At 35.6% G+C, this 27,287-nt stretch overlaps 1 protein-coding gene across 1 annotated transcript in view; it reads left to right on the forward strand.

Annotated features, from left to right (window-relative positions):
• The first annotated feature begins 1,242 nt into the window (after positions 1-1,242).
• LOC106594268 (butyrophilin subfamily 2 member A2) overlaps positions 1,243-27,287 on the forward strand; it is a 65,407-nt gene continuing 39,362 nt past the window's right edge. The window contains exons 1-3 of the mRNA XM_045712402.1: positions 1,243-1,579; positions 11,338-11,685; positions 12,058-12,360. Coding sequence (XP_045568358.1) covers positions 1,510-1,579; positions 11,338-11,685; positions 12,058-12,360 — 721 coding nt within the window. The 5' untranslated portion in view covers positions 1,243-1,509. The remainder of the gene's footprint in view (positions 1,580-11,337; positions 11,686-12,057; positions 12,361-27,287) is intronic.

The following is a 27,287-nucleotide window of genomic DNA, read 5'->3' on the forward strand; positions in this document are numbered from 1 at the left end:
GATTGGTGGAGCGCTGCAGAGATGTTTGTCCTTCTGGAAGGTTCTTCCATCTCCACAGAGGAACTCTGGAGCTCTGTCAGAGTGACCATCGGGTTCTTGGTCACCTTCCTGACCAAGGCCCTTCTCCCCCGATTGCTTAGTTTGGCCGGGCGGCCAGCTCTAGGAAGAGTCTTGGTGGTTCCAAACTTCTTCCATTTAAGAATGATGGAGACCACCGTGTTCTTGGGGACCTTCAATGCTGCAGAAATGTTTTGGTACCTTTCCCCAGATCTGTGCCTCGACACAATCATGTCTTGGAGCTCTACGGACAATTCCTTCGACCTCATGGCTTGGTTTTTGCTCAGACATGCGCTGTCAACTGTGGGACCTTATATAGACAGGTGTGTGCCTTTCCAAATCATGTCCAATCAATTGAATTTACCACAGGTGGGCTCCAATCAAGTTGTAGAAACATCTCATGGATAATCAATGGAAACAGGATGCACCTGAGCTCAATTTAAAGTCTCATAGCAAAGGGTCTGAATACTTATGTAAATAAAGGATTTCTGTTTTGTATTTTTAATACTTTTGCAAAAATGTCTAAACCTGTTTTGATTTGTCATTATTGGGTATTGTGTGTAGATTGATGAGTAAAAAAATGATGTAATCAATTTTAGAATAAGGCTGTAACGTAACAAAATGTGGAAAAAGTCGAGGGGTCTGAATACTTTCCGAATGCACTGTATATTGTAAAAACAAATGATTGAATGTCCCAGCGCAGACTTCCCCTTTAAATGTCCCAGCGCAGATTGCCCCTTTAAATGTCCCAGCGCAGATTGCCCCTTTAAATGTTCCAGCGCAGACTGCCCCTTTAAATGTCCCAGCGCAGACTGCCCCTTTAAAAGCAGCCGTATACTGTATGTAATTGTGGTTGATATGGTGGATTAATTTCATGTCTTAATGTTCCATGTCTATACAGACAAGCTGACAGGTGTTTTTGTTCAGACATTGATATGATTATGACTATCTGAGAATATAATTAATTGATTTTAATATTAAAAGTAATATAGGCCTGGTGTTTGTTATTTTTTGTAAAGCGTTTTTTATTTTTTAATGTAATAACATCTAGATACTATCTCACATTTTGTAACATAAATTAATTTCCTCATTCCTGTTTATATTTCTATATATTTTATATATATTCATATATTTAATCTGTTATAATGAATAATTATCTAAATGATCAAAACCACTAGCTGGCTCTCTTTCTCCATCCTTTCAATAATCAACTAAACTCACTGTGAAACAAAGTGAAAGTAACTTTCAATGAGTTTTGTTTTCACTTTTCTACTTGCCGTCTTTCCTTGAACAAGTTTGTGTCGCATTTAGTTGTTATGTTTGTCCTTGATTATGTTCCTATGAGACTTTTGGACCGGTTTTTCTTTCTGGGTTTACTGACCGGAACTCCGTTTTATTTTACTATTACAAACAGCTTTTAGCAACAATATAAATCTAAATAAAAAACGTGAAATGAAGACGTCGGCGGCTTGGTGTTTCAATGGGATAATTTTGTGCATCGGGGTTTCATTGAGAGCAACAGGTAGGTTTAAACTTTAATTATAGTTTTTAATTCCGATACCAGAGAAATTTTATTAAAAAAACAGGCACTTGTGTTTTTTTATCAAACACACTCCCGTTGATTTTCGGCCCCTATCGTCAAAAAGACAGAAGGACATATTTTTATTTTCCTTACACTCACAACGTAAGTAAATACTTTGTCCAAACGACATGCCTGTAGATCATTCCAATGCGACAGGTGTCGTTGACAAAAACATTGGTTTACATTCCAAAACACAGACACACCCTGATGACGTTTACACTTGCAGGGCGAGAGAGGAAGGAATAAGCCTTATTCTGTTTACAAAACTGTAACAAAACAAGAAGACTGAAAAGTTGTATTTTATTTTAATGTATACAGTAACTAAGATACTGTTTTGAAGGGCATACAGGTCTGCTCTGACTTTACACGCTTATTGTTCTGTTTAGTTATTGATACTTATTTCCAAGTGGAAAAAAGGGTATTTTATTCTTTTTTTTATGTGATCAATTTTCATATGCACTTAAAATAGTAGGTACCCTTTTTTTAATTTAAATTATTATAGTTCCTGATTATACAAAATATATATTTTTTTAAGTCTCTCTTACAACAGAGAACCCTTGGTTTTGGTCTTGAACATAATTTTCTGTTCAGTTGAATTTCAAAAGCCGGTTTACATCTAGCTCAAAGTTTATGGAATAAGCTATTTTCACTTTAGTAAGGAATACGGAATAAGGAATAAGCTATTTTCACTTTAATAAGGAATAAGAAATAAGGAATAAGCTAATTTCACTTTAATAAGAAATAAGGAATAAGCTATTTTCACTTTTAAGTTTATTTAAATGGTGCGGATCTCGTTTCCTTATCACTTTACGTTCCACTGCTCCGACGTTTTTCACTCATCCTAAAGTTATTCCTTTTATATAATCTTTATTGTTTTGTCTTTGTCTATATTTCTCTTAATGCTGGGGGGGGGGTTACGAAACAATGTAAAAAAGCACAAGGCCTTATTTTTATTTGCTAAACAATTTCGAACAGATTTTTTTTCTCTTCTCAAGAGTTTCACTCAATTTCGGGCTGATGCCAACTTCTGGAGGTCACAGTGGGGCCAACGATATTGTCACGGCTGTTTGAAGGAGCGGACCAAAACGCAGCGTGTTCGTAGTTCCACATATTTATTAGACGTGAAACTGAATGCGATACATAAATAACTTGAAAACACAAAAACAACAAACCGTGACGCAGAGAGGAACAACACACTACTCAAAATGACAATAACCCACAAAACAACAATGAGAAGAAGAAGAAAAACCCTACTTAAATATGATCTCTAATCAGAGGCAATGAAGATCAGCTGCCTCCAATTAGAGTTCAACCCCTAAAACAATCCCAACATAGAAATAGAAAACTAGAATTTTAAACATATAACTAGGAAACATAGATCAGCCCCAAAAACACCCCCCTGTCACGCCCTGCCCTACTCTACTATAGAAAAATGACATCTTACTAGGGTCAGGACGTGATAGATATTTGTCTTTCCCAAGGATCTGAACTCTCCGCTGGTGTCACTACAATGAAAAATACCTTTTGGTGGTAATATTCTACACACTCGGGAATGTGACCCCCTTTTTGGTCACTTTATTTGTCTTGTGATCAGTTACAATGACATAACGCTCATTACTGTAAACTTCTTCTACGGGTACAACACCAAACATGAGAATGATGAGTAAGTAGCTTGGAATCTATAGAGAAGCATATTCTTCATTGGTTATCTAACATTTACAAATTCATTAATTATTGATAGGACGGGACTTTAATATAACTATTGATCATTCAACTGATGATAGATGGACCCCAGGTAGGTCAACCAATCAACTGATGATAGATGGGACCCCATTTAGGGTCAACCAATCAACTGATGATAGATGGGACCCCAGGTAGGTCAACCAATCAACTGATGATAGATGGACCCCAGGTAGGTCAACCAATCAACTGATGATAGATGGGACCCCAGGTAGGTCAACCAATCAACTGATGATAGATGGACCCCAGGTAGGTCAACCAATCAACTGATGATAGATGGGACCCCAGGTAGGGCCAACCAATCAACTGATGATAGATGGACCCCAGGTAGGTCAACCAATCAACTGATGATAGATGGACCCCAGGTAGGTCAACCAATCAACTGATGATAGATGGGACCCCAGGTAGGGCCAACCAATCAACTGATGATAGATGGGACCCCAGGTAGGTCAACCAATCAACTGATGATAGATGAAACCCCAGGTAGGTCAACCAATCAACTGATGATAGATGGAACCCCAGGTAGGTCAACCAATCAACTGATGATAGATGGACCCCAGGTAGGTCAACCAATCAACTGATGATAGATGGACCCCAGGTAGGGCCAACCAATCAGAATTTGGGTTTAATACTTTTTATGGAAAAGTTTGATCTTACTGATCTTACGGAGAGAGAGAGAGATGTGTCCAAGCCGACAGATCGTTCACTTGGAGGAACAAAACAGGTTCCAGACAATCCAGAATACATTTTTTGGGGGGGCTTATATCCAAATGTATTGATAGTGTGTGTTACTACACATATTTGTACTACTCCCCTTCACAGAGCATAAGGCAATTTTACATTGATATCAAAATATTTACCCCTGATACTAACCTTGGTCGAGCATCCTACTGGAAGATAAATAGCTCCTTATTAAATAATGATAAAGTTCAGTTTGAGGTTAAAGATCTGCTTTCACACTTATGGTTGAAAAAAAAGGCATGTCTTATTCCAAGAACTGGGAGCTCTTTAAATTTGAGGTGTCCAAAATACCTTAGAAAATACGGTAGTAATCTGGATAAGACCAGAAGAGCCGAGGAGGAAAAGGTGATCGTTAACCTTTCTGGGACCTGGGGGCAGTATTGAGTCGTTTGGATGAATGAGGTGCCCACATTAAACTGCCTGCTACTCGGGCTCAGAACGTAGTATATGCATATTATTAGTAGATTTTGATAGAAAACACTCTGAAGTTTCTAAAACTGTTTGAATGATGTCTGTGAGTATAACAGAACTCATATGGCAGGAAAAAAACCTGAGAAAAAAATCCAACCAGGAAGTGGTTTGTAGTTTTTCAAGACTGGGCCTATTCAGTATACAGTGACTTAGGGTTCATTTTGCACTTCCTAAGGCTTCCACTAGATGTCAACAGTCTTTAGAACGTGTTTCAGGCTTTTGCAGTGAACAGGGAGCGAACAAGACCTCCTGGAGTCTGATGACCGAGAGAATGACATGGCCTCAGTTGCGCGCATTCACGTGAGGGGTAGCTGTGATCCCCAGCTGGTCTCTCAGATCATTAAGGGTAACTTCCCTTTCTCAGAGGTCCCCAGCTGGTCCTCTCAGGGGAGGAGAAGATGAAACTGATTGAGTTACAAAATAAACTGGATAATATATATAGATTAAATCAACTGGATAATAGAGGGAGATTAAAATCAACTGGATAATAGAGATGGATTAAATCAACTGGATAATAGAGATGGATTAAATCAACTGGATAATAGAGATGGATTAAATCAACTGGATAATAGAGATGGATTAAATCAACTGGATAATAGAGATGGATTAAAATCAACTGGATAATAGAAGGAGATTAAAATCAACTGGATAATAGAGAGATTAAAATCAACTGGATAATAGAGAGATTAAAATCAACTGGATAATAGAGAGATTAAAATCAACTGGATAATAGAGATGGATTAAATCAACTGGATAATAGAGGGAGATTAAAATCAACTGGATAATAGAGTGACACCTTCATATTATGGTATTCCAGTTAAAGAAGAACTTACATATTTAGGCATAGCCATTACAAAGGATCAGCAGTCTAGAGGCTTACTACATTTTAACCCTCTTATTAGAAAAAACCCAGAAGAAGCTAAATCAATGGCCACAGAGGGACTTATCTTTAAAACGTAGAGTCCTAATAACCAAGGCTGAAGGTCTCTCTAGACTAACATATGGCCCCTCTATCTTTATATCTCGACGGGTAAAATAAGCAAGGAGATAGACCAGAAGCTTTTAAACTTTCTGTGGAGAAACCGTACCCATTACATTAGGAAAACTGTTGTAATGAACACGTATGAGTATGGTGGGCTGAATTTTCTGGACTTTACTACCTTAAAAAAAGTACCCTTTAAGGTATAATTGGATAAAACAATTCCTAAGAAGACCCACTCCTATGTGGACATTTAATTCCTCATCATGTCTTCTCTACTTTCGGTGGCCTTTTAACTTCGTGTTGTTTTGCAATTATAATATTTACAAAGTTCCAGTGAAACTTTCTGCAATTTTCATTGGCAGGTTTTCTTCTCATGGTCCTTATTAATTTATAAGCATAATTTTTCTCCACACAAATATTATATATGGAATAATCGTTGATATATTGTATAAAAATACTTGTTTGTTTTTAGAATATTGTTTCTGAAATAATATCCTATTGGTGAAAACAACTGGTAAATGCAGAGGGTCTTTTACTTAGTTATAAGGTTATAAGGACTTCTTATCACTTTACAAGGTCCCTGTGTCACGTCCTGACCACGGAAAGCTGTTATTTTCTATGGTAGACTGGTCATGGCGTGACAGGGGGTGTTTTTCTATGTTTTGTATTTCTATATTCAGGTTCTAGTTTTCTATTTCTATGTTGGGGTTTTTGTTTGGGATGATCTCCAATTTGGAGGCAGCTGGTCCTCGTTGTCTCTAATTGGAGATCATACTTAAGTAGGTTTTATTTAATTTTTTTCCTATCTGGGTTTGTGGGGATATTGTTCGTGGTTCTTTGTTTATTGTTTTTTGTATAAATAAATATTTATCGTGACTCAACACGCTGCACCTTGGTCTACTCCTTACGACGTGCGTCACACCCTGTAACACCTAACGATGTCGCAATTGTTTTAGATGCCATTCCCTCAGGTGTTGCTTTATTATTCAGGAACGGGTCAAGACCCTCAGAGCCGACCTTCTGTTGACCCTGTTGACTCATCAGTAGGAAATATCTGTTTCTCTTTTTTTTTTTTTTTTTGGGGGGGGGGGAACATTTTTTAGTGAATTCTTGAATAGCTTTTTTTTTTTTACTTTGAGGGGAAAAAAAGGAGTTGTCTTTTTGGTTTTGGGAATTGTAATCTCCAGGTGTCCTGTCAGGTATCTGAAGATTCAGGAAGCTCTTAGTTCTTTTCATTGCTGTGTAACTGTCTAACTTGTCGAATGTGTGATTCAGGTTGCCTGCTGAAGTTATAAGTTCCCGTGTGGATGTTTATTATTATTATTATTATTATTATTATTATCTTTATTATTCCGGGAACTTGTCAAGACCCGACCCTTCTCTTTTGGTCCGTTCAACAACAACAGAGCGATACGAACCTTGTTTCAGCAGGATGTTGTATCTATCTATACCTTACGTCATTCCTTATCGGAACAGATTTATTGATAATATCTGTTGGGGAAAAAAGTTAGGATGTTGCCAAACACATACCTACTTGTTAATAACAAAATGAAAGAAAATTTCCTTTAAAAATGATTCATAAACGTGTTTCCATGAGAGCAAGCTTTCCACTCCACTCCTGTCGACGCTTTGCGTTGAGCATGGTGATCTGAGGCTTGTGTGCAGCTGCTCGGCCACGGAAACCCATTTAAAGACACTCCCGACGAACAGTTATTATTGTTGACGTTGCTTCTGTAACCGATGTGAAATGGCTAGTTAGTTAGCGGGTGGTGCGCGTTAATTAGCGTTTCAATCGGGTGACGTCACACGCTCTGAGACCTTGAAGTAGTCGTTCCCCTTTTGCTCTGCGAGGGCCGCGGCTTTTTGTGGAGCGATGGGTAACGATGCTTCGTGGGGTGTCAGTTGTTGATGTGTGCAGAGGGTCCCTGGTTCAAGCCCGGGTTGGGGCGAGGAGAGGGACGGAAGTTAAAGCTGTTACACTTCCATTAATTTCAAGGGGTGTCCACATACGTGTGTGTGTGTGTGTGTGTGTGTGTGTGTGTGTGTGTGTGTGTGTGTGTGTGTGTGTTCGCTTCAGTTGAATCCCATTAATGAGATGAAAGAAACACACAACTGGTCCCAGTCGTCATTCCTCACACACACGCTAATCATCAGAAAAAATGTAATCAAGTCGTGAAGTTGTTGGGCTATGTTCTATGTTAGTATATTTCTATGTTTATCTAGTATGTCTAGTTCTATGTTTAGTTAATTGGGTTGACCTTCAATTGGAAGCAGCTGCTCCTCGTTGCCTCTAATTGAAGGTCCTATTTAGTAGGGGTGTTTTTTGGGATTTGTGGGTAGTTGTTCTTTGTGTAGCCTAGTAGCATTACAGGACTGTTTTCGTCGTTGTTTTTTTATACGTGATTATTTTTGTTTTTCTTATTCAATAAAAGAAGATGAGTAAACATATTCCCGCTGCGTTTTGGATTTGTTTTTCCAAACGGTTTATTTATATTTTTTAACTAAGGAAGCCTGGAGGGTTTTTTAATTTCAACGTCTAGACGATTAAAGGCTACAATGATCACTCGCGATCTCGTTGCCAAAAATGTATACAGAAAGTATTCATACCCCTTTTTGACTTATTCAAGCTTAAAATTAAAATGGCGTCTGAGGGAATGAGGGCTGTTTTATGGACTCCTGACCAATTGTCACCCAGCACCGCTTTTCAGTCATATGTAGTAACATTTTAAATGTTTATTTTTTATTTTTACATTGGTTAAAAGCAGAGACTCAGAGCTTTCAAAATGTTATGTCATACACTGCAGTTGAGGAACAATGGGGAAGTATTTCTGCTTTGAATGTTGATAAACTTGTTACTCCACTTTTGGAGAAAATGGCCCTTGAATGTTTTGGTAAAGCTACTGGAGAGCTCTTCTTTGTCTCCACCCATTAGGCATCGTTCACACCCTCGTAAGCCTTTAGCCCCACCCATCTCTTTAAGGATTCACATGAGAGGCCATGTACTAAACAGAGTGAGTACGGTAGTAAACAGAGTGAGTACGGTAGTAAACAGAGTGAGTACGGTAATGTGCTAAACAGAGTGAGTACGGTAGTAAACAGAGTGAGTATGGTAATGTGCTAAACAGAGTGAGTACGGTAGTAAACAGAGTGAGTACGGAAGTGTAGTAAACAGAGTGAGTACGGTAGTAAACAGAGTGAGTACGGTAGTAGACAGAGTGAGTATGGTAATGTGCTAAACAGAGTGAGTACGGTAGTGTGCTAAACAGAGTGAGTACGGTAGTAAACAGAGTGAGTACGGTAGTGTAGTAAACAGAGTGAGTACGGTAGTAAACAGAGTGAGTACGGTAGTGTGCTAAACAGAATGAGTACGGTAGTAAACAGAGTGAGTACGGTAGTAAACAGAGTGAGTACGGTAATGTGCTAAACAGAGTGAGTACGGTAATGTGCTAAACAGAGTGAGTACGGTAGTAAACAGAGTGAGTATGGTAATGTGCTAAACAGAGTGAGTACGGTAGTAAACAGAGTGAGTATGGTAATGTGCTAAACAGAGTGAGTATGGTAATGTGCTAAACAGAGTGAGTACGGTAATGTGCTAAACAGAGTGAGTACGGTAATGTGGTAAACAGAGTGAGTACGGTAGTAAACAGAGTGAGTACGGTAGTAAACAGAGTGAGTACGGTAGTAAACAGAGTGAGTACGGAAGTGTAGTAAACAGAGTGAGTACGGTAGTGTGCTAAACAGAGTGAGTACGGTAGTAAACAGAGTGAGTACGGTAGTAAACAGAGTGAGTATGGTAATGTGCTAAACAGAGTGAGTACGGTAGTGTAGTAAACAGAGTGAGTACGGTAGTAAACATAGTGAGTACGGTAGTAAACAGAGTGAGTACGGTAGTAACAGAGTGAGTACGGTAGTAAACAGAGTGAGTATGGTAATGTGCTAAACAGAGTGAGTACGGTAGTGTGCTAAACAGAGTGAGTACGGTAGTGTAGTAAACAGAGTGAGTACGGTAGTAAACAGAGTGAGTACGGTAGTAAACAGAGTGAGTACGGTATCAATAACAACATCAATAACAACATCAATAACAACATCAATAACTGGTGATAGATGAGGTAGTTACAGTTGAAGTCGGAAGTTTACGTACACCTAGACCCCTGGTCTAGAGATATCAGTGAGGAGGTGATTGACCTGTTGGTGACCCCTGGTCTAGAGATATCAGTGATTGACCTGTGGGTGACCCCTGGTCTAGAGATATCAGCTAGTAGTGATTGACCTGTGGGTGACCCCTGGTCTAGAGATATCAGTGATTGACCTGTTGGTGACCCCTGGTCTAGAGATATCAGTGAGGAGGTGATTGACCTGTTGATGACCCCTGGTCTAGAGATATCAGTGATTGACCTGTTGATGACCCCTGGTCTAGAGATATCAGTGAGGAGGTGATTGACCTGTTGGTGACCCCTGGTCTAGAGATATCAGTGAGTAGGTGATTGACCTGTGGGTGACCCCTGGTCTAGAGATATCAGTGAGGAGGTGATTGACCTGTTGATGACCCCTGGTCTAGAGATATCAGTGAGGAGGTGATTGACCTGTTGATGACCCCTGGTCTAGAGATATCAGTGATTGACCTGTTGATGACCCCTGGTCTAGAGATATCAGTGAGGAGGTGATTGACCTGTTGGTGACCCCTGGTCTAGAGATATCAGTGAGTAGGTGATTGACCTGTGGGTGACCCCTGGTCTAGAGATATCAGTGAGGAGGTGATTGACCTGTTGATGACCCCTGGTCTAGAGATATCAGTGATTGACCTGTTGATGACCCCTGGTCTAGAGATATCAGTGAGGAGGTGATTGACCTGTTGGTGACCCCTGGTCTAGAGATATCAGTGAGTAGGTGATTGACCTGTGGGTGACCCCTGGTCTAGAGATATCAGTGAGGAGGTGATTGACCTGTTGGTGACCCCTGGTCTAGAGATATCAGTGATTGACCTGTTGGTGACCCCTGGTCTAGAGATATCAGTGAGGAGGTGATTGACCTGTTGATGACCCCTGGTCTAGAGATATCAGTGATTGACCTGTTGATGACCCCTGGTCTAGAGATATCAGTGAGGAGGTGATTGACCTGTTGGTGACCCCTGGTCTAGAGATATCAGTGAGTAGGTGATTGACCTGTGGGTGACCCCTGGTCTAGAGATATCAGTGAGGAGGTGATTGACCTGTTGATGATCCCTGGTCTAGAGATATCAGTGATTGACCTGTTGATGACCCCTGGTCTAGAGATATCAGTGAGGAGGTGATTGACCTGTTGGTGACCCCTGGTCTAGAGATATCAGTGAGTAGGTGATTGACCTGTGGGTGACCCCTGGTCTAGAGATATCAGTGAGGAGGTGATTGACCTGTTGGTGACCCCTGGTCTAGAGATATCAGTGATTGACACACACACACACGAAAATATGCAAATAAATGCTAGAACGAGCCAATAGGATCTCACTAGCTCGATTTTTGGCTCTTCCCACCTTTTTGCTTGTTCTGCCCCACTATGATTAATTTGCTCCCATTGGAAACAACAAGCTATGGTCTATCTTGGGTTAGTTATAAAAACATTAGCTAACGTTAGCATGCTAGTGTTAGCATGCTAGCGTTGTTAGCATGCTAGCGTCGTTAGTATGCTAGCGTTAGCTAAGACTCTTGTCAGTAGAGGGCGGCACATTAGGAGAAAATTCAAGTATTTCATTCACCGTGTCATTTATTTTTTATTTTTTTATCTCCAGGGTCGTCTCAGATTCAACTTGTTGGTTCTGCTGACCCAGTCGTTGCCTTGGCCGGTGACGATGTCGTACTACCGTGCTACCTGAAACCCAACGTCAGCGCTGTGGACATGATGGTGGAGTGGACAAGATCTGACCTGAAAACTGAAAGGGTCCATCTTTACCGTGAAGGTCGAGACTCCAACGGTCACCAGCTTACATCCTACAGGGGAAGGACATCACTGTTTAAAGAAGAACTGAAGAACGGCAATGTCTCCTTAAAACTGACCAGAGTTACTCTCTCTGATGCTGGACACTACAAGTGCTTCATTCCAACACTGATGAAGGAAACAACCATTCCACTCATAGTTGGTAAATCATAAATACGGGACTGGACATTCATAGCTCTATATGCTGAAAGAGGAAATGATCTTGTCTGTTTTATCTTGTATCTGTAGGTGCTGTATCTCAGCCAGTGATCTGGTTTAACTTGTATCTGTGTAGGTGCTGTATCTCAGCCAGTGATCTGTTTTATCTTGTATCTGTGTAGGTGCTGTATCTCAGCCAGTGATCTCTGGTTTATCTTGTATCTGTGTAGGTGCTGTATCCCAGCCAGTGATCTCTGTGTTTATCTTGTATCTGTGTAGGTGCTGTATCTCAGCCAGTGATCTCTGTGTTTATCTTGTATCTGTGTAGGTGCTGTATCTCAGCCAGTGATCTCTGGTTTATATTGTATCTGTGTAGGTGCTGTATCTCAGCCAGTGATCTCTATTAATGGAACCAAAGACTGGGGGGTGGTCCTGAAGTGTGTCTCTGGAGGCTGGTATCCACAGCCTGAGCTTGAGTTGTTGGACAGTCATGGAAACATCGTCTCTGCTACCGAACCCACTGAGACAAGCGACTCGTCAGAGACCGAGATTCACCCTGAGGGTCGCTACACCGTGAGACAATACGTCACCGTCCAGAAGACTGACGATAACAGGTTCACCTGTAGAGTCGTACAGCTGCAGATCAACCAGACGCGGGAGACTCAGATTCATGTCCCAGGTGAGGTCTTCATTCATTGGTTAACCCACAATACCTGAGACTATTGTTGTTTTTAGATAGACTGGGTTTCCTATAGGATGACCTTGCTGGTCTAAGCTGTTTTGAGTAGTATTATGTTATACATTATAATTTAGGTGTTATAATGTGTTATAATGGTTCTACCTGGCATACAGTAGATATATAGGGGTTGTAATGATTCTGCCTGTCATACAGTAGATATATAGGTGTTGTATGTGTAATAATGGTTCTACCTGTCAAACAGTAGATATATAGGTGTTATAATGTATTATAATGGTTGTACCTGTCATACAGTAGATATATAGGTGTTATAATGTGTTATAATGGTTCTACCTGGCATACAGTAGATATATAGGTGTTGTAATGGTTCTACCTGTCATACAGTAGATATATAGGTGTTATAATGTGTTATAATGGTTCTACCTGGCATACAGTAGATATATAGGCGTTATAATGTGTTATAATGGTTCTACCTGGCATACAGTAGATATATAGGGGTTGTAATGATTCTGCCTGTCGTACAGTAGATATATAGGTGTTGTATGTGTAATAATGGTTCTACCTGTCAAACAGTAGATATATAGGTGTTATAATGTATTATAATGGCTGTACCTGTCATACAGTAGATATATAGGTGTTATAATGTGTTATAATGGTTCTGCCTGTCATACAGTAGATATATAGGTGTTATAATGTGTTATAATGGTTCTACCTGTCATACAGTAGATATATAGGTGTTATAATGTGTTATAATGGTTCTACCTGTCAAACAGTAGATATATAGGTGTTGTAATGGTTCTACCTGTCATAAAGTAGATATATAGGTGTTATAATGGTTCTACCTGTCATACAGTAGATATATAGGTGTTGTAATGTGTTATAATGGTTTTACCTGTCATACAGTAGATATATAGGTGTTATAATGGTTCTACCTGACATACAGTAGATATATAGGTGTTGTAATGTATTATAATGGTTCTACCTGTCATACAGTAGATATATAGGTGTTATAATGTGTTATAATGGTTCTACCTGTCATACAGTAGATATATAGGTGTTATAATGTGTTATAATGGTTCTACCTGTCATACAGTAGATATATAGGTGTTGTGATGGTTCTGCCTGTCATAAAGTAGATATATAGGTGTTATAATGGTTCTACCTGTCATACAGTAGATATATAGGTGTTGTAATGTGTTATAATGGTTTTACCTGTCATACAGTAGATATATAGGTGTTATAATGGTTCTACCTGACATACAGTAGATATATAGGTGTTATGTGTTATAATGGTTCTACCTGTCATACAGTAGATATATAGGTGTTGTAATGGTTCTACCTGTCATACAGTAGATATATAGGTGTTATAATGTGTTATAATGGTTTTACCTGTCATACAGTAGATATATAGGTGTTATAATGGTTCTACCTGACATAGAGTGGATATATAGGTGTTGTAATGTATTATAATGGTTCTACCTGTCATACAGTAGATATATAGGTGTTATAATGGTTCTACCTGTCATACAGTAGATATATAGGTGTTATAATGGTTCTACCTGACATACAATAGATATATAGGTGTTATAATGTATTATAATGGTTCTACCTGGCATACAGTAGATATATAGGGGTTGTAATGATTCTGCCTGTCATACAGTAGATGTATAGGTGTTATAATGTGTTATAATGGTTCTACCTGTCATACAGTAGATATATTGGTGTTGTAATGGTTCGACCTGTCATAAAGAAGATATATAGGTGTTATAATGGTTCTACCTGTCATACAGTAGATATATAGGTGTTATAATGTGTTATAATGGTTCTACCTGTCATACAGTAGATATATAGGTGTTATAATGGTTCTACCTGTCATACAGTAGATATATAGGTGTTATAATGTGTTATAATGGTTTTACCTGTCATACAGTAGATATATAGGTGTTATAATGGTTCTACCTGACATACAGTAGATATATAGGTGTTGTAATGTATTATAATGGTTTTACCTGTCATAAAGTAGATATATAGGTGTTATAATGGTTCTACCTGACATACAGTAGATATATAGGTGTTATAATGTGTTATAATGGTTCTACCTGTCATACAGTAGATATATAGGTGTTATAATGTGTTATAATGGTTTTACCTGTCATACAGTAGATATATAGGTGTTATAATGGTTCTACCTGACATACAGTAGATATATAGGTGTTGTAATGTATTATAATGGTTCTACCTGTCATAAAGTAGATATATATGTGTTATAATGGTTCTACCTGACATACAGTAGATATATAGGTGTTATAATGTGTTATAATGGTTCTACCTGTCATACAGTAGATATATAGGTGTTATAATGGTTCTAACTGTCATACAGTAGATATATAGGTGTTATAATGTGTTATAATGGTTTAACCTGTCATACAGTAGATATATAGGTGTTATAATGGTTCTACCTGACATACAGTAGATATATAGGTGTTGTAATGTATTATAATGGTTTTACCTGTCATAAAGTAGATATATAGGTGTTATAATGGTTCTACCTGACATACAGTAGATATATAGGTGTTATAATGTGTTATAATGGTTCTACCTGTCATACAGTAGATATATAGGTGTTATAATGTTTTTACCTGTCATACAGTAGATATATAGGTGTTATAATGGTTCTACCTGACATACAGTAGATATATAGGTGTTGTAATGTATTATAATGGTTCTACCTGTCATAAAGTAGATATATATGTGTTATAATGGTTCTACCTGACATACAGTAGATATATAGGTGTTATAATGTGTTATAATGGTTCTACCTGTCATACAGTAGATATATAGGTGTTATAATGGTTCTACCTGGCATACAGTAGATATATAGGTGTTATAATGGTTCTACCTGTCATACAGTAGATATATAGGTGTTGCAATGTGTTATAATGGTTTTACCTGTCATACAGTTGATATATAGGTGTTATAATGGTTCTACCTGACATACAGTAGATATATAGGTGTTATAATGTGTTATAATGGTTCTACCTGTCATACAGTAGATATATAGGTGTTGTAATGTGTTATATTGGTTCTACCTGTCATACAGTAGATATAGAGGTGTTATAATGTGTTATAATGGTTCTACCTGTCATACAGTAGATATATAGGTGATAATGTGTTATAATGGTTCTACCTGACATACAGTAGATATACAGGTTTTATAATGTGTTATAATGGTTCTACCTGTCATACAGTAGATATATAGGTGTTGGAATGGTTCTGCCTGTCATGAAGTAGATATATAGGTGTTGTAATGTGTTATAATGGTTTTACCTGTCATACAGTAGATATATAGGTGTTATAATGGTTCTACCTGACATACAGTAGATATATAGGTGTTATAATGTGTTATAATGGTTCTACCTGTCATACAGTAGATATATAGGTGTTGTAATATGTTATATTGTTTCTACCTGTCATACAGTAGATATAGAGGTGTTATAATGTGTTATAATGGTTCTACCTGTCATACAGTAGATATATAGGTGATAATGTGTTATAATGGTTCTACCTGTCATACAGTAGATATATAGGTGTTGTAATGTGTTATATTGGTTCTACCTGTCATACAGTAGATATAGAGGTGTTATAATGTGTTATAATGGTTCTGCCTGTCATACAGTAGATATATAGGTGTCATGGTTCTACCTGTCATACAGTAGATATATAGGTATTATAATGTGTTATAATGGTTCTACCTGGCATACAGCAGATATATAGGTTTTATAATGATTCTACCTGTCATACAGTAGATATATAGGTGTTATAATGTGTTATAATGGTTCTACCTGTCATACAGTAGATATATAGGTGTTGGAATGGTTCTGCCTGTCATGCAGTTTATATATAGGTGTTGTAATGTGTTATAATGGTTTTACCTGTCATACAGTAGATATATAGGTGTTAAAATGGTTCTACCTTACATACAGTAGATATATAGGTGTTGTAATGTATTATAATGGTTCTACCTGTCATAGAGCAGATATATAGGTGTTGTTATGGTTCTACCTGTCATACAGTAGATATAGGTGTTATAATGGTTCTACCTGGCATACAGTAGATTTATAGGTGTTATAATGTGTAATAATGGTTCTACCTGGCATACATTAGATATATAGGTGTTATAATGAGTTATAATGGTTCTACCTGGCATAAAGTATATATATAGGTGTTATAATGTGTTATAATGGTTCTACCTGTCATACAATAGATATATTGGTGTTGTAATGGTTCGACCTGTCATAAAGTAGATATATAGGTGTTATAATGGTTCTACCTGACATACAGTAGATATATAGGTGTTGTAATGTATTATAATGGTTTTACCTGTCATAAAGTAGATATATAGGTGTTATAATGGTTCTACCTGACATACAGTAGATATATAGGTGTTATAATGAGTTATAATGGTTCTACCTGGCATACAGTAGATATATAGCTGTTATAATGTGTTATAATGGTTCTACCTGTCATACAGTAGAAATATTGGTGTTGTAATGGTTCGACCTGTCATAAAGTAGATATATAGGTGTTATAATGGTTCTACCTGTCATACAGTAGATATATAGGTGTTGTAATGTGTTATAATGGTTCTACCTGTCATACAGTAGATAGATATATGTTATAATGGTTCTACCTGACATACAGTAGATATATAGGTGTTGTAATGTATTATAATGTTTCTACCTGTCATACAGTAGATATATAGGTGTTATAATGTATTATAATGGTTCTACCTGGCATACAGTAGATATATAGGTGTTATAATGATTCTACCTGGCATACAGTAGATATATAGGTGTTATAATGTGTTATAATGGTTCTACCTGGCATACAGTAGATATATAAGGGTTGTAATGATTCTGCCTGTCATACAGTAGATATATAGGTGTTGTCATGTGTTATAATGGTTCTACCTGTCATACAGTAGATATATAGGTGTTATAATGTATTATAATGGTTCTACCTGTCATACAGTAGATATATAGGTGTTATAATGTGTTATAATGGTTCTACCTGGCATACAGTAGATATATAGTGGTTGTAATGATTCTGCCTGTCATACAGTAGATATATAGGTGTTATAATGTGTTATAATGGTTCTACCTGTCATACAGTAGATATATTGGTGTTGTAATGTGTTATAATGGTTTTACCTGTCATACAGTAGATATATAGGTGTTGTAATGTATTATAATGGTTTTACCTGTCATAAAGTAGATAAATAGGTGTTATAATGGTTCTACCTGGCATACAGTAGATATATAGTGGTTGTAATGATTCTGCCTGTCATACAGTAGATATATAGGTGTTATAATGTGTTATAATGGTTCTACCTGTCATACAGTAGATATATTGGTGTTGTAATGTGTTATAATGGTTGGACCTGTCATACAGTAGATATATAGGTGTTATAATGGTTCTACCTGACATACAGTAGATATATAGGTGTTGTAATGTATTATAATGGTTTTACCTGTCATAAAGTAGATATATAGGTGTTATAATGGTTCTACCTGACATACAGTAGATATATAGGTGTTATAATGGTTCTACCTGACATACAGTAGATATATAGGTGTTGTCATGTGTGATAATGGTTCTACCGGTCATACAGTAGATATATAGGTGTTATAATGTATTATAATGTTTCTACCTGTCATACAGTAGATATATAGGTGTTATAATGTGTTATAATGGTTCTACCTGGCATACAGTAGATATATAGGGGTTGTAATGATTCTGCCTGTCATACAGTAGATGTATAGGTGTTATAATGTGTTATAATGGTTCTACCTGTCATACAGTAGATATATTGGTGTTGTAATGGTTCGACCTGTCATAAAGTAGATATATAGGTGTTATAATGTGTTATAATGGTTTTACCTGTCATACAGTAGATATATAGGTGTTATAATGGTTCTACCTGACATACAGTAGATATATAGGTGTTGTAATGTATTAATGGTTTTACCTGTCATAAAGTAGATATATAGGTGTTATAATGGTTCTACCTGACATACAGTAGATATATAGGTGTTATAATGATTCTACCTGGCATACAGTAGATATATAGGTGTTATAATGTGTTATAATGGTTCTACCTGGCATACAGTAGATATATAAGGGTTGTAATGATTCTGCCTGTCATACAGTAGATATATAGGTGTTGTCATGTGTTATAATGGTTCTACCTGTCATACAGTAGATATATAGGTGTTATAATGTATTATAATGGTTCTACCTGTCATACAGTAGATATATAGGTGTTATAATGTGTTATAATGGTTCTTCCTGGCATACAGTAGATATATAGTGGTTGTAATGATTCTGCCTGTCATACAGTAGATATATAGGTGTTATAATGTGTTATAATGATTCTACCTGTCATACAGTAGATATATTGGTGTTGTAATGGTTCGACCTGTCATGCAGTAGATATATAGGTGTTGTAATGTATTATAATGGTTTTACCTGTCATAAAGTAGATATATAGGTGTTATAATGGTTCTACCTGACATACAGTAGATATATAGGTGTTATAATGTGTTATAATGGTTCTACCTGTCATACAGTAGATATATAGGTGTTATAATGGTTTTACCTGTCATACAGTAGATATATAGGTGTTATAATGGTTCCACCTGACATACAGTAGATATATAGGTGTTGTAATGTATTATAATGGTTTTACCTGTCATAAAGTAGATATATAGGTGTTATAATGTTTCTACCTGACATACAGTAGATATATAGGTGTTATAATGTGTTATAATGGTTCTACCTGTCACAGTAGATATATAGGTGTTATAATGTGTTATAATGGTTTTACCTGTCATACAGAAGATATATAGGTGTTATAATGGTTCTACCTGACATACAGTAGATATATAGGTGTTGTAATGTATTATAATGGTTCTACCTGTCATACAGTAGATATATAGGTGTTATAATGGTTCTACCTGTCATACAGTAGATATATAGGTGTTATAATGTGTTATAATGGTACTACCTGTCACAGTAGATATATAGGTGTTATAATGTGTTATAATGGTTTTACCTGTCATACAGTAGATATATAGGTGTTATAATGGTTCTACCTGACATACAGTAGATATATAGGTGTTGTAATGTATTAATGGTTTTACCTGTCATAAAGTAGATATATAGGTGTTATAATGGTTCTACCTGACATACAGTAGATATATAGGTGTTATAATGATTCTACCTGGCATACAGTAGATATATAGTTGTTATAATGTGTTATAATGGTTCTACCTGTCACAGTAGATATATAGGTGTTATAATGTGTTAATGGTTTTACCTGTCATACAGTAGATATATAGGTGTTATAATGTTTCTACCTGACATACAGTATATATATAGGTGTTATAATGTGTTATAATGGTTCTACCTGTCACAGTAGATATATAGGTGTTATAATGTGTTATAATGGTTTTACCTGTCATACAGTAGATATATAGGTGTTATAATGGTTCTACCTGACATACAGTAGATATATAGGTGTTGTCATGTGTTATAATGGTTCTACCTGTCATACAGTAGATATATAGGTGTTATAATGTATTATAATGGTTCTACCTGTCATACAGTAGATATATAGGTGTTATAATGTGTTATAATGGTTCTACCTGGCATACAGTAGATATATAGGGGTTGTAATGATTCTGCCTGTCATACAGTAGATGTATAGGTGTTATAATGTGTTATAATGGTTCTACCTGTCATACAGTAGATATATTGGTGTTGTAATGGTTTGACCTGTCATAAAGTAGATATATAGGTGTTATAATGGTTCTACCTGTCATACATTAGATATATAGGTGTTATAATGGTTCTACCTGTCATACAGTAGATATATAGGTGTTATAATGTGTTATAATGGTTTTACCTGTCATACAGTAGATATATAGGTGTTATAATGGTTCTACCTGACATACAGTAGATATAGGTGTTGTAATGTATTATAATGGTTTTACCTGTCATAAAGTAGATATATAGGTGTTATAATGGTTCTACCTGACATACAGTAGATATATAGGTGTTATAATGTGTTATAATGGTTCTACCTGTCATACAGTAGATATATAGGTGTTATAATGTGTTATAATGGTTTTACCTGTCATACAGTAGATATATAGGTGTTATAATGGTTCTACCTGACATACAGTAGATATATAGGTGTTATAATGGTTCTACCTGACATAGAGTAGATATATATAGTTGTTGTCATGTGTTATAATGGTTCTACCTGTCATACAGTAGATATATAGGTGTTATAATGTATTATAATGGTTCTACCTGTCATACAGTAGATATATAGGTGTTATAATGGTTCTACCTGTCATACAGTAGATATATAGGTGTTATAATGGTTCTACCTGACATAGAGTAGATATATAGGTGTTTTCATGTGTTATAATGGTTCTACCTGGCATACAGTAGATATATAGGGGTTGTAAGGATTCTGCCTGTCATACAGTAGATGTATAGGTGTTATAATGTGTTATAATGGTTCTACCTGTCATACAGTAGATATATTGGTGTTGTAATGGTTCGACCTGTCATAAAGTAGATATATAGGTGTTATAATGGTTCTACCTGTCATACAGTAGATATATAGGTGTTATAATGTGTTATAATGGTTCTACCTGTCTTACAGTAGATATATAGGTGTTATAATGGTTCTACCTGTCATACTGTAGATATATAGGTGTTATAATGTGTTATAATGGTTTTACCTGTCATACAGTAGATATATAGGTGTTATAATGGTTCTACCTGACATACAGTAGATATATAGGTGTTATAATGTGTTATAATGGTTCTACCTGGCATACATTAGATATATAGGTGTTATAATGAGTTATAATGGTTCTACCTGGCATACAGTAGATATATTGGTGTTATAATGTGTTATAATGGTTCTACCTGTCATACAGTAGATATATTGGTGTTGTAATGGTTCGACCTGTCATAAAGTAGATATATAGGTGTTATAATGGTTCTACCTGTCATACAGTAGATATATAGGTGTTGTAATGTGTTATAATGGTTTTACCTGTCATACAGTAGATATATAGGTGTTCTAATGGTTCTACCTGACATAGAGTAGATATATAGGTGTTATTATGTGTTATAATTGTTCTACCTGTCATACAGTAGATATATAGGTGTTATAATGTGTTATAATGGTTTTACCTGTCATACAGTAGATAGATATATGTTATAATGGTTCTACCTGTCATACAGTAGATATATAGGTGTTATAATGGTTCTACCTGACATAGAGTAGATATATAGGTGTTGTCATGTGTTATAATGGTTCTACCTGTCATACAGTAGATATATAGGTGTTATAATGTATTATAATGGTTCTACCTGTCATACAGTAGATATATAGGTGTTATAATGGTTCTACCTGTCATACAGTAGATATATAGGTGTTATAATGGTTCTACCTGACATAGAGTAGATATATAGGTGTTGTAATGTGTTATAATGGTTCTACCTGGCATACAGTAGATATATAGGGGTTGTAAGGATTCTGCCTGTCATACAGTAGATGTATAGGTGTTATAATGTGTTATAATGGTTCTACCTGTCATACAGTAGATATATTGGTGTTGTAATGGATCGACCTGTCATAAAGTAGATATATAGGTGTTATAATGGTTCTACCTGTCATACTGTAGATATATAGGTGTTATAATGTGTTATAATGGTTTTACCTGTCATACAGTAGATATATAGGTGTTATAATGGTTCTACCTGACATACAGTAGATATATAGGTGTTATAATGTGTTATAATGGTTCTACCTGGCATACATTAGATATATAGGTGTTATAATGAGTTATAATGGTTCTACCTGGCATACAGTAGATATATAGGTGTTATAATGTGTTATAATGGTTCTACCTGTCATACAGTAGATATATTGGTGTTGTAATGGTTCGACCTGTCATAAAGTAGATATATAGGTGTTATAATGGTTCTACCTGTCATACAGTAGATATATAGGTGTTGTAATGTGTTATAATGGTTTTACCTGTCATACAGTAGATATATAGGTGTTCTAATGGTTCTACCTGACATAGAGTAGATATATAGGTGTTATTATGTGTTATAATTGTTCTACCTGTCATACAGTAGATATATAGGTGTTATAATGTGTTATAATGGTTTTACCTGTCATACAGTAGATAGATATATATGTTATAATGGTTCTACCTGACATACAGTAGATATATAGGTGTTGTAATGTATTATAATGGTTCTACCTGGCATACAGTAGATATATAAGTGTTGTAATGATTCTGCCTGTCATACAGTAGATATATAGGTGTTGTCATGTGTTATAATGGTTCTACCTGTCATACAGTAGATATATAGGTGTTATAATGTATTATAATGGTTCTACCTGTCATACAGTAGATATATAGGTGTTATAATGTGTTATAATGGTTCTACCTGGCATACAGTAGATATATAGTGGTTTTAATGATTCTGCCTGTCATACAGTAGATATATAGGTGTTATAATGTGTTATAATGGTTCTACCTGTCATACAGTAGATATATTGGTGTTGTAATGGTTCGACCTGTCATAAAGTAGATATATAGGTGTTATAATGGTTCTACCTGACATACAGTAGATATATAGGTGTTATAATGGTTCTACCTGGCATACAGTAGATATATAGGTGTTATAATGGTTCTACCTGGCATAAAGTATATATTTAGGTGTTATAATGGTTCTACCTGACATACAGTAGATATATAGGTGTTGTAATGTATTATAATGGTTCTACCTGGCATACAGTAGATATATAAGGGTTGTAATGATTCTGCCTGTCATACAGTAGATATATAGGTGTTGTCATGTGTTATAATGGTTCTACCTGTCATACAGTAGATATATAGGTGTTATAATGTATTATAATGGTTCTACCTGTCATACAGTAGATATATAGGTGTTATAATGTGTTATAATGGTTCTACCTGGCATACAGTAGATATATAGTGGTTTTAATGATTCTGCCTGTCATACAGTAGATATATAGGTGTTATAATGTGTTATAATGGTTCTACCTGTCATACAGTAGATATATTGGTGTTGTAATGGTTCGACCTGTCATAAAGTAGATATATAGGTGTTATAATGGTTCTACCTGACATACAGTAGATATATAGGTGTTATAATGGTTCTACCTGGCATACAGTAGATATATAGGTGTTATAATGGTTCTACCTGGCATAAAGTATATATTTAGGTGTTATAATGGTTCTACCTGTCATACAGTAGATATATAGGTGTTATAATGTGTTATAATGGTTTTACCTGTCATACAGTAGATATATAGGTGTTATAATGGTTCTACCTGTCATACAGTAGATATATAGGTGTTATAATGTATTATCATGGTTCTACCTGGCATACAGTAGATATATAAGGGTTGTAATGATTCTGCCTGTCATACAGTAGATATATAGGTGTTGTCATGTGTTATAATGGTTCTACCTGTCATACAGTAGATATATAGGTGTTATAATGTATTATAATGGTTCTACCTGTCATACAGTAGATATATAGGTGTTATAGTGTGTTATAAAGGTTCTACCTGGCATACAGTAGATATATAGTGGTTGTAATGATTCTGCCTGTCATACAGTAGATATATAGGTGTTATAATGTGTTATAATGGTTCTACCTGTCATACAGTAGATATATTGGTGTTGTAATGGTTCGACCTGTCATAAAGTAGATATATAGGTGTTATAATGTATTATGGTTCTAACTGGCATACAGTAGATATATAGGTGTTATAATGGTTCTACCTGGCATAAAGTAGATATATAGGTGTTATAATGGTTCTACCTGTCATACAGTAGACATATAGGTGTTATAATGTGTTATAATGGTTTTACCTGTCATACAGTAGATATATATGTGTTATAATGGTTCTACCTGACATACAGTAGATATATAGGTGTTGTAATGTATTATAATGGTTCTACCTGGCATACAGTAGATATATAAGGGTTGTAATGATTCTGCCTGTCATACAGTAGATATATAGGTGTTGTCATGTGTTATAATGGTTCTACCTGTCATACAGTAGATATATAGGTGTTATAATGTATTATAATGGTTCTACCTGTCATACAGTAGATATATAGGTGTTATAATGTGTTATAATGGTTCTACCTGGCATACAGTAGATATATAGTGGTTTTAATGATTCTGCCTGTCATACAGTAGATATATAGGTGTTATAATGTGTTATAATGGTTCTACCTGTCATACAGTAGATATATTGGTGTTGTAATGGTTCGACCTGTCATAAAGTAGATATATAGGTGTTATAATGGTTCTACCTGACATACAGTAGATATATAGGTGTTATAATGGTTCTACCTGGCATACAGTAGATATATAGGTGTTATAATGGTTCTACCTGGCATAAAGTATATATTTAGGTGTTATAATGGTTCTACCTGTCATACAGTAGATATATAGGTGTTATAATGTGTTATAATGGTTTTACCTGTCATACAGTAGATATATAGGTGTTATAATGGTTCTACCTGTCATACAGTAGATATATAGGTGTTATAATGTATTATCATGGTTCTACCTGGCATACAGTAGATATATAAGGGTTGTAATGATTCTGCCTGTCATACAGTAGATATATAGGTGTTGTCATGTGTTATAATGGTTCTACCTGTCATACAGTAGATATATAGGTGTTATAATGTATTATAATGGTTCTACCTGTCATACAGTAGATATATAGGTGTTATAGTGTGTTATAAAGGTTCTACCTGGCATACAGTAGATATATAGTGGTTGTAATGATTCTGCCTGTCATACAGTAGATATATAGGTGTTATAATGTGTTATAATGGTTCTACCTGTCATACAGTAGATATATTGGTGTTGTAATGGTTCGACCTGTCATAAAGTAGATATATAGGTGTTATAATGTATTATGGTTCTAACTGGCATACAGTAGATATATAGGTGTTATAATGGTTCTACCTGGCATAAAGTAGATATATAGGTGTTATAATGGTTCTACCTGTCATACAGTAGATATATAGGTGTTATAATGTGTTATAATGGTTTTACCTGTCATACAGTATATATATAGGTGTTATAATGGTTCTACCTGTCATACAGTAGATATATAGGTGTTATAATGTATTATAATGGTTCTACCTGGCATACAGTAGATATATAGGTGTTATAATGGTTCTACCTGTCATACAGTAGATATATTGGTGTTGTAATGATTCTGCCTGTCATACAGTAGATATATAGGTGTTATAATGTGTTATAATGGTTCTACCTGTCATACAGAAGATATATTGGTGTTGTAATGGTTCGACCTGTCATAAAGTAGATATATAGGTGTTATAATGGTTCTACCTGTCATACAGTAGATATATAGGTGTTATAATGTGTTATAATGGTTCTACCTGTCATACAGTAGATATATAGGTGTTATAATGGTTCTACCTGTCATACAGTAGATATATAGGTGTTGTAATGTGTTATATTGGTTCTACCTGTCATACAGTAGATATAGAGGTGTTATAATGTGTTATAATGGTTCTACCTGTCATACAGTAGATATATAGGTGATAATGTGTTATAATGGTTCTACCTGACATACAGTAGATATATAGGTTTTATAATGTGTTATAATGGTTATGCCTGTCATACAGTAGATATATAGGTGTTATGGTTCTACCTGTCATACAGTAGATATATAGGTGTTGTAATGTATTATAATGGTTCTACCTGTCATACAGTAGATATATAGGTGTTATAATGGTTCTACCTGACATACAGTAGATATATAGGTGTTATAATGTGTTATAATGGTTTTACGCGTCATACAGTAGATATATAGGTGTTATAATGGTTCTACCTGACATACAGTAGATATATAGGTGTTGTCATGTGTTATAATGGTTCTACCTGTCATACAGTAGATATATAGGTGTTATAATGTATTATAATGGTTCTACCTGTCATACAGTAGATATATAGGTGTTATAATGTGTTATAATGGTTCTACCTGGCATACAGTAGATATATAGGTGTTATAATGGTTCTACCTGACATACAGTAGATATAGTTGTTATAATGTGTTATAATGGTTCTACCTGTCATACAGTAGATATATAGGTGTTGGAATGGTTCTGCCTGTCATGCAGTAGATATATAGGTGTTGTAATGTGTTATAATGGTTTTACCTATCATACAGTAGATATATAGGTGTTATAATGGTTCTACCTGACATACAGTAGATATATAGGTGTTGTAATGTATTATAATGGTTCTACCTGTCATACAGTAGATATATAGGTGTTGTTATGGTTCTACCTGTCATACAGTAGATATAGGTGTTATAATGGTTCTACCTGGCATACAGTAGATTTTTTTAGGTGTTATAATGTGTAATAATGGTTCTACCTGTCATACAGTAGATATATAGGTGTTGTAATGTGTTATAATGGTTTTACCTGTCATACAGTAGATATATAGGTGTTATATTGGTTCTACCTGACATAGAGTAGATATATAGGTGTTATAATGTGTTATAATGGTTCTACCTGTCATACAGTAGATATATAGGTGTTATAATGTGTTATAATGGTTCTACCTGTCATACAGTAGATATATTGGTGTTGTAATGGTTCGACCTGTCATAAAGTAGATATATAGGTGTTATAATGGTTCTACCTGTCATACAGTAGATATATAGGTGTTATAATGTGTTATAATGGTTCTACCTGTCATACAGTAGATATATAGGT

The sequence above is a fragment of the Salmo salar genome, chromosome ssa02 (assembly GCF_905237065.1).
Source record: "Salmo salar chromosome ssa02, Ssal_v3.1, whole genome shotgun sequence".
Taxonomy (NCBI): Eukaryota; Metazoa; Chordata; class Actinopteri; order Salmoniformes; family Salmonidae; genus Salmo; species Salmo salar.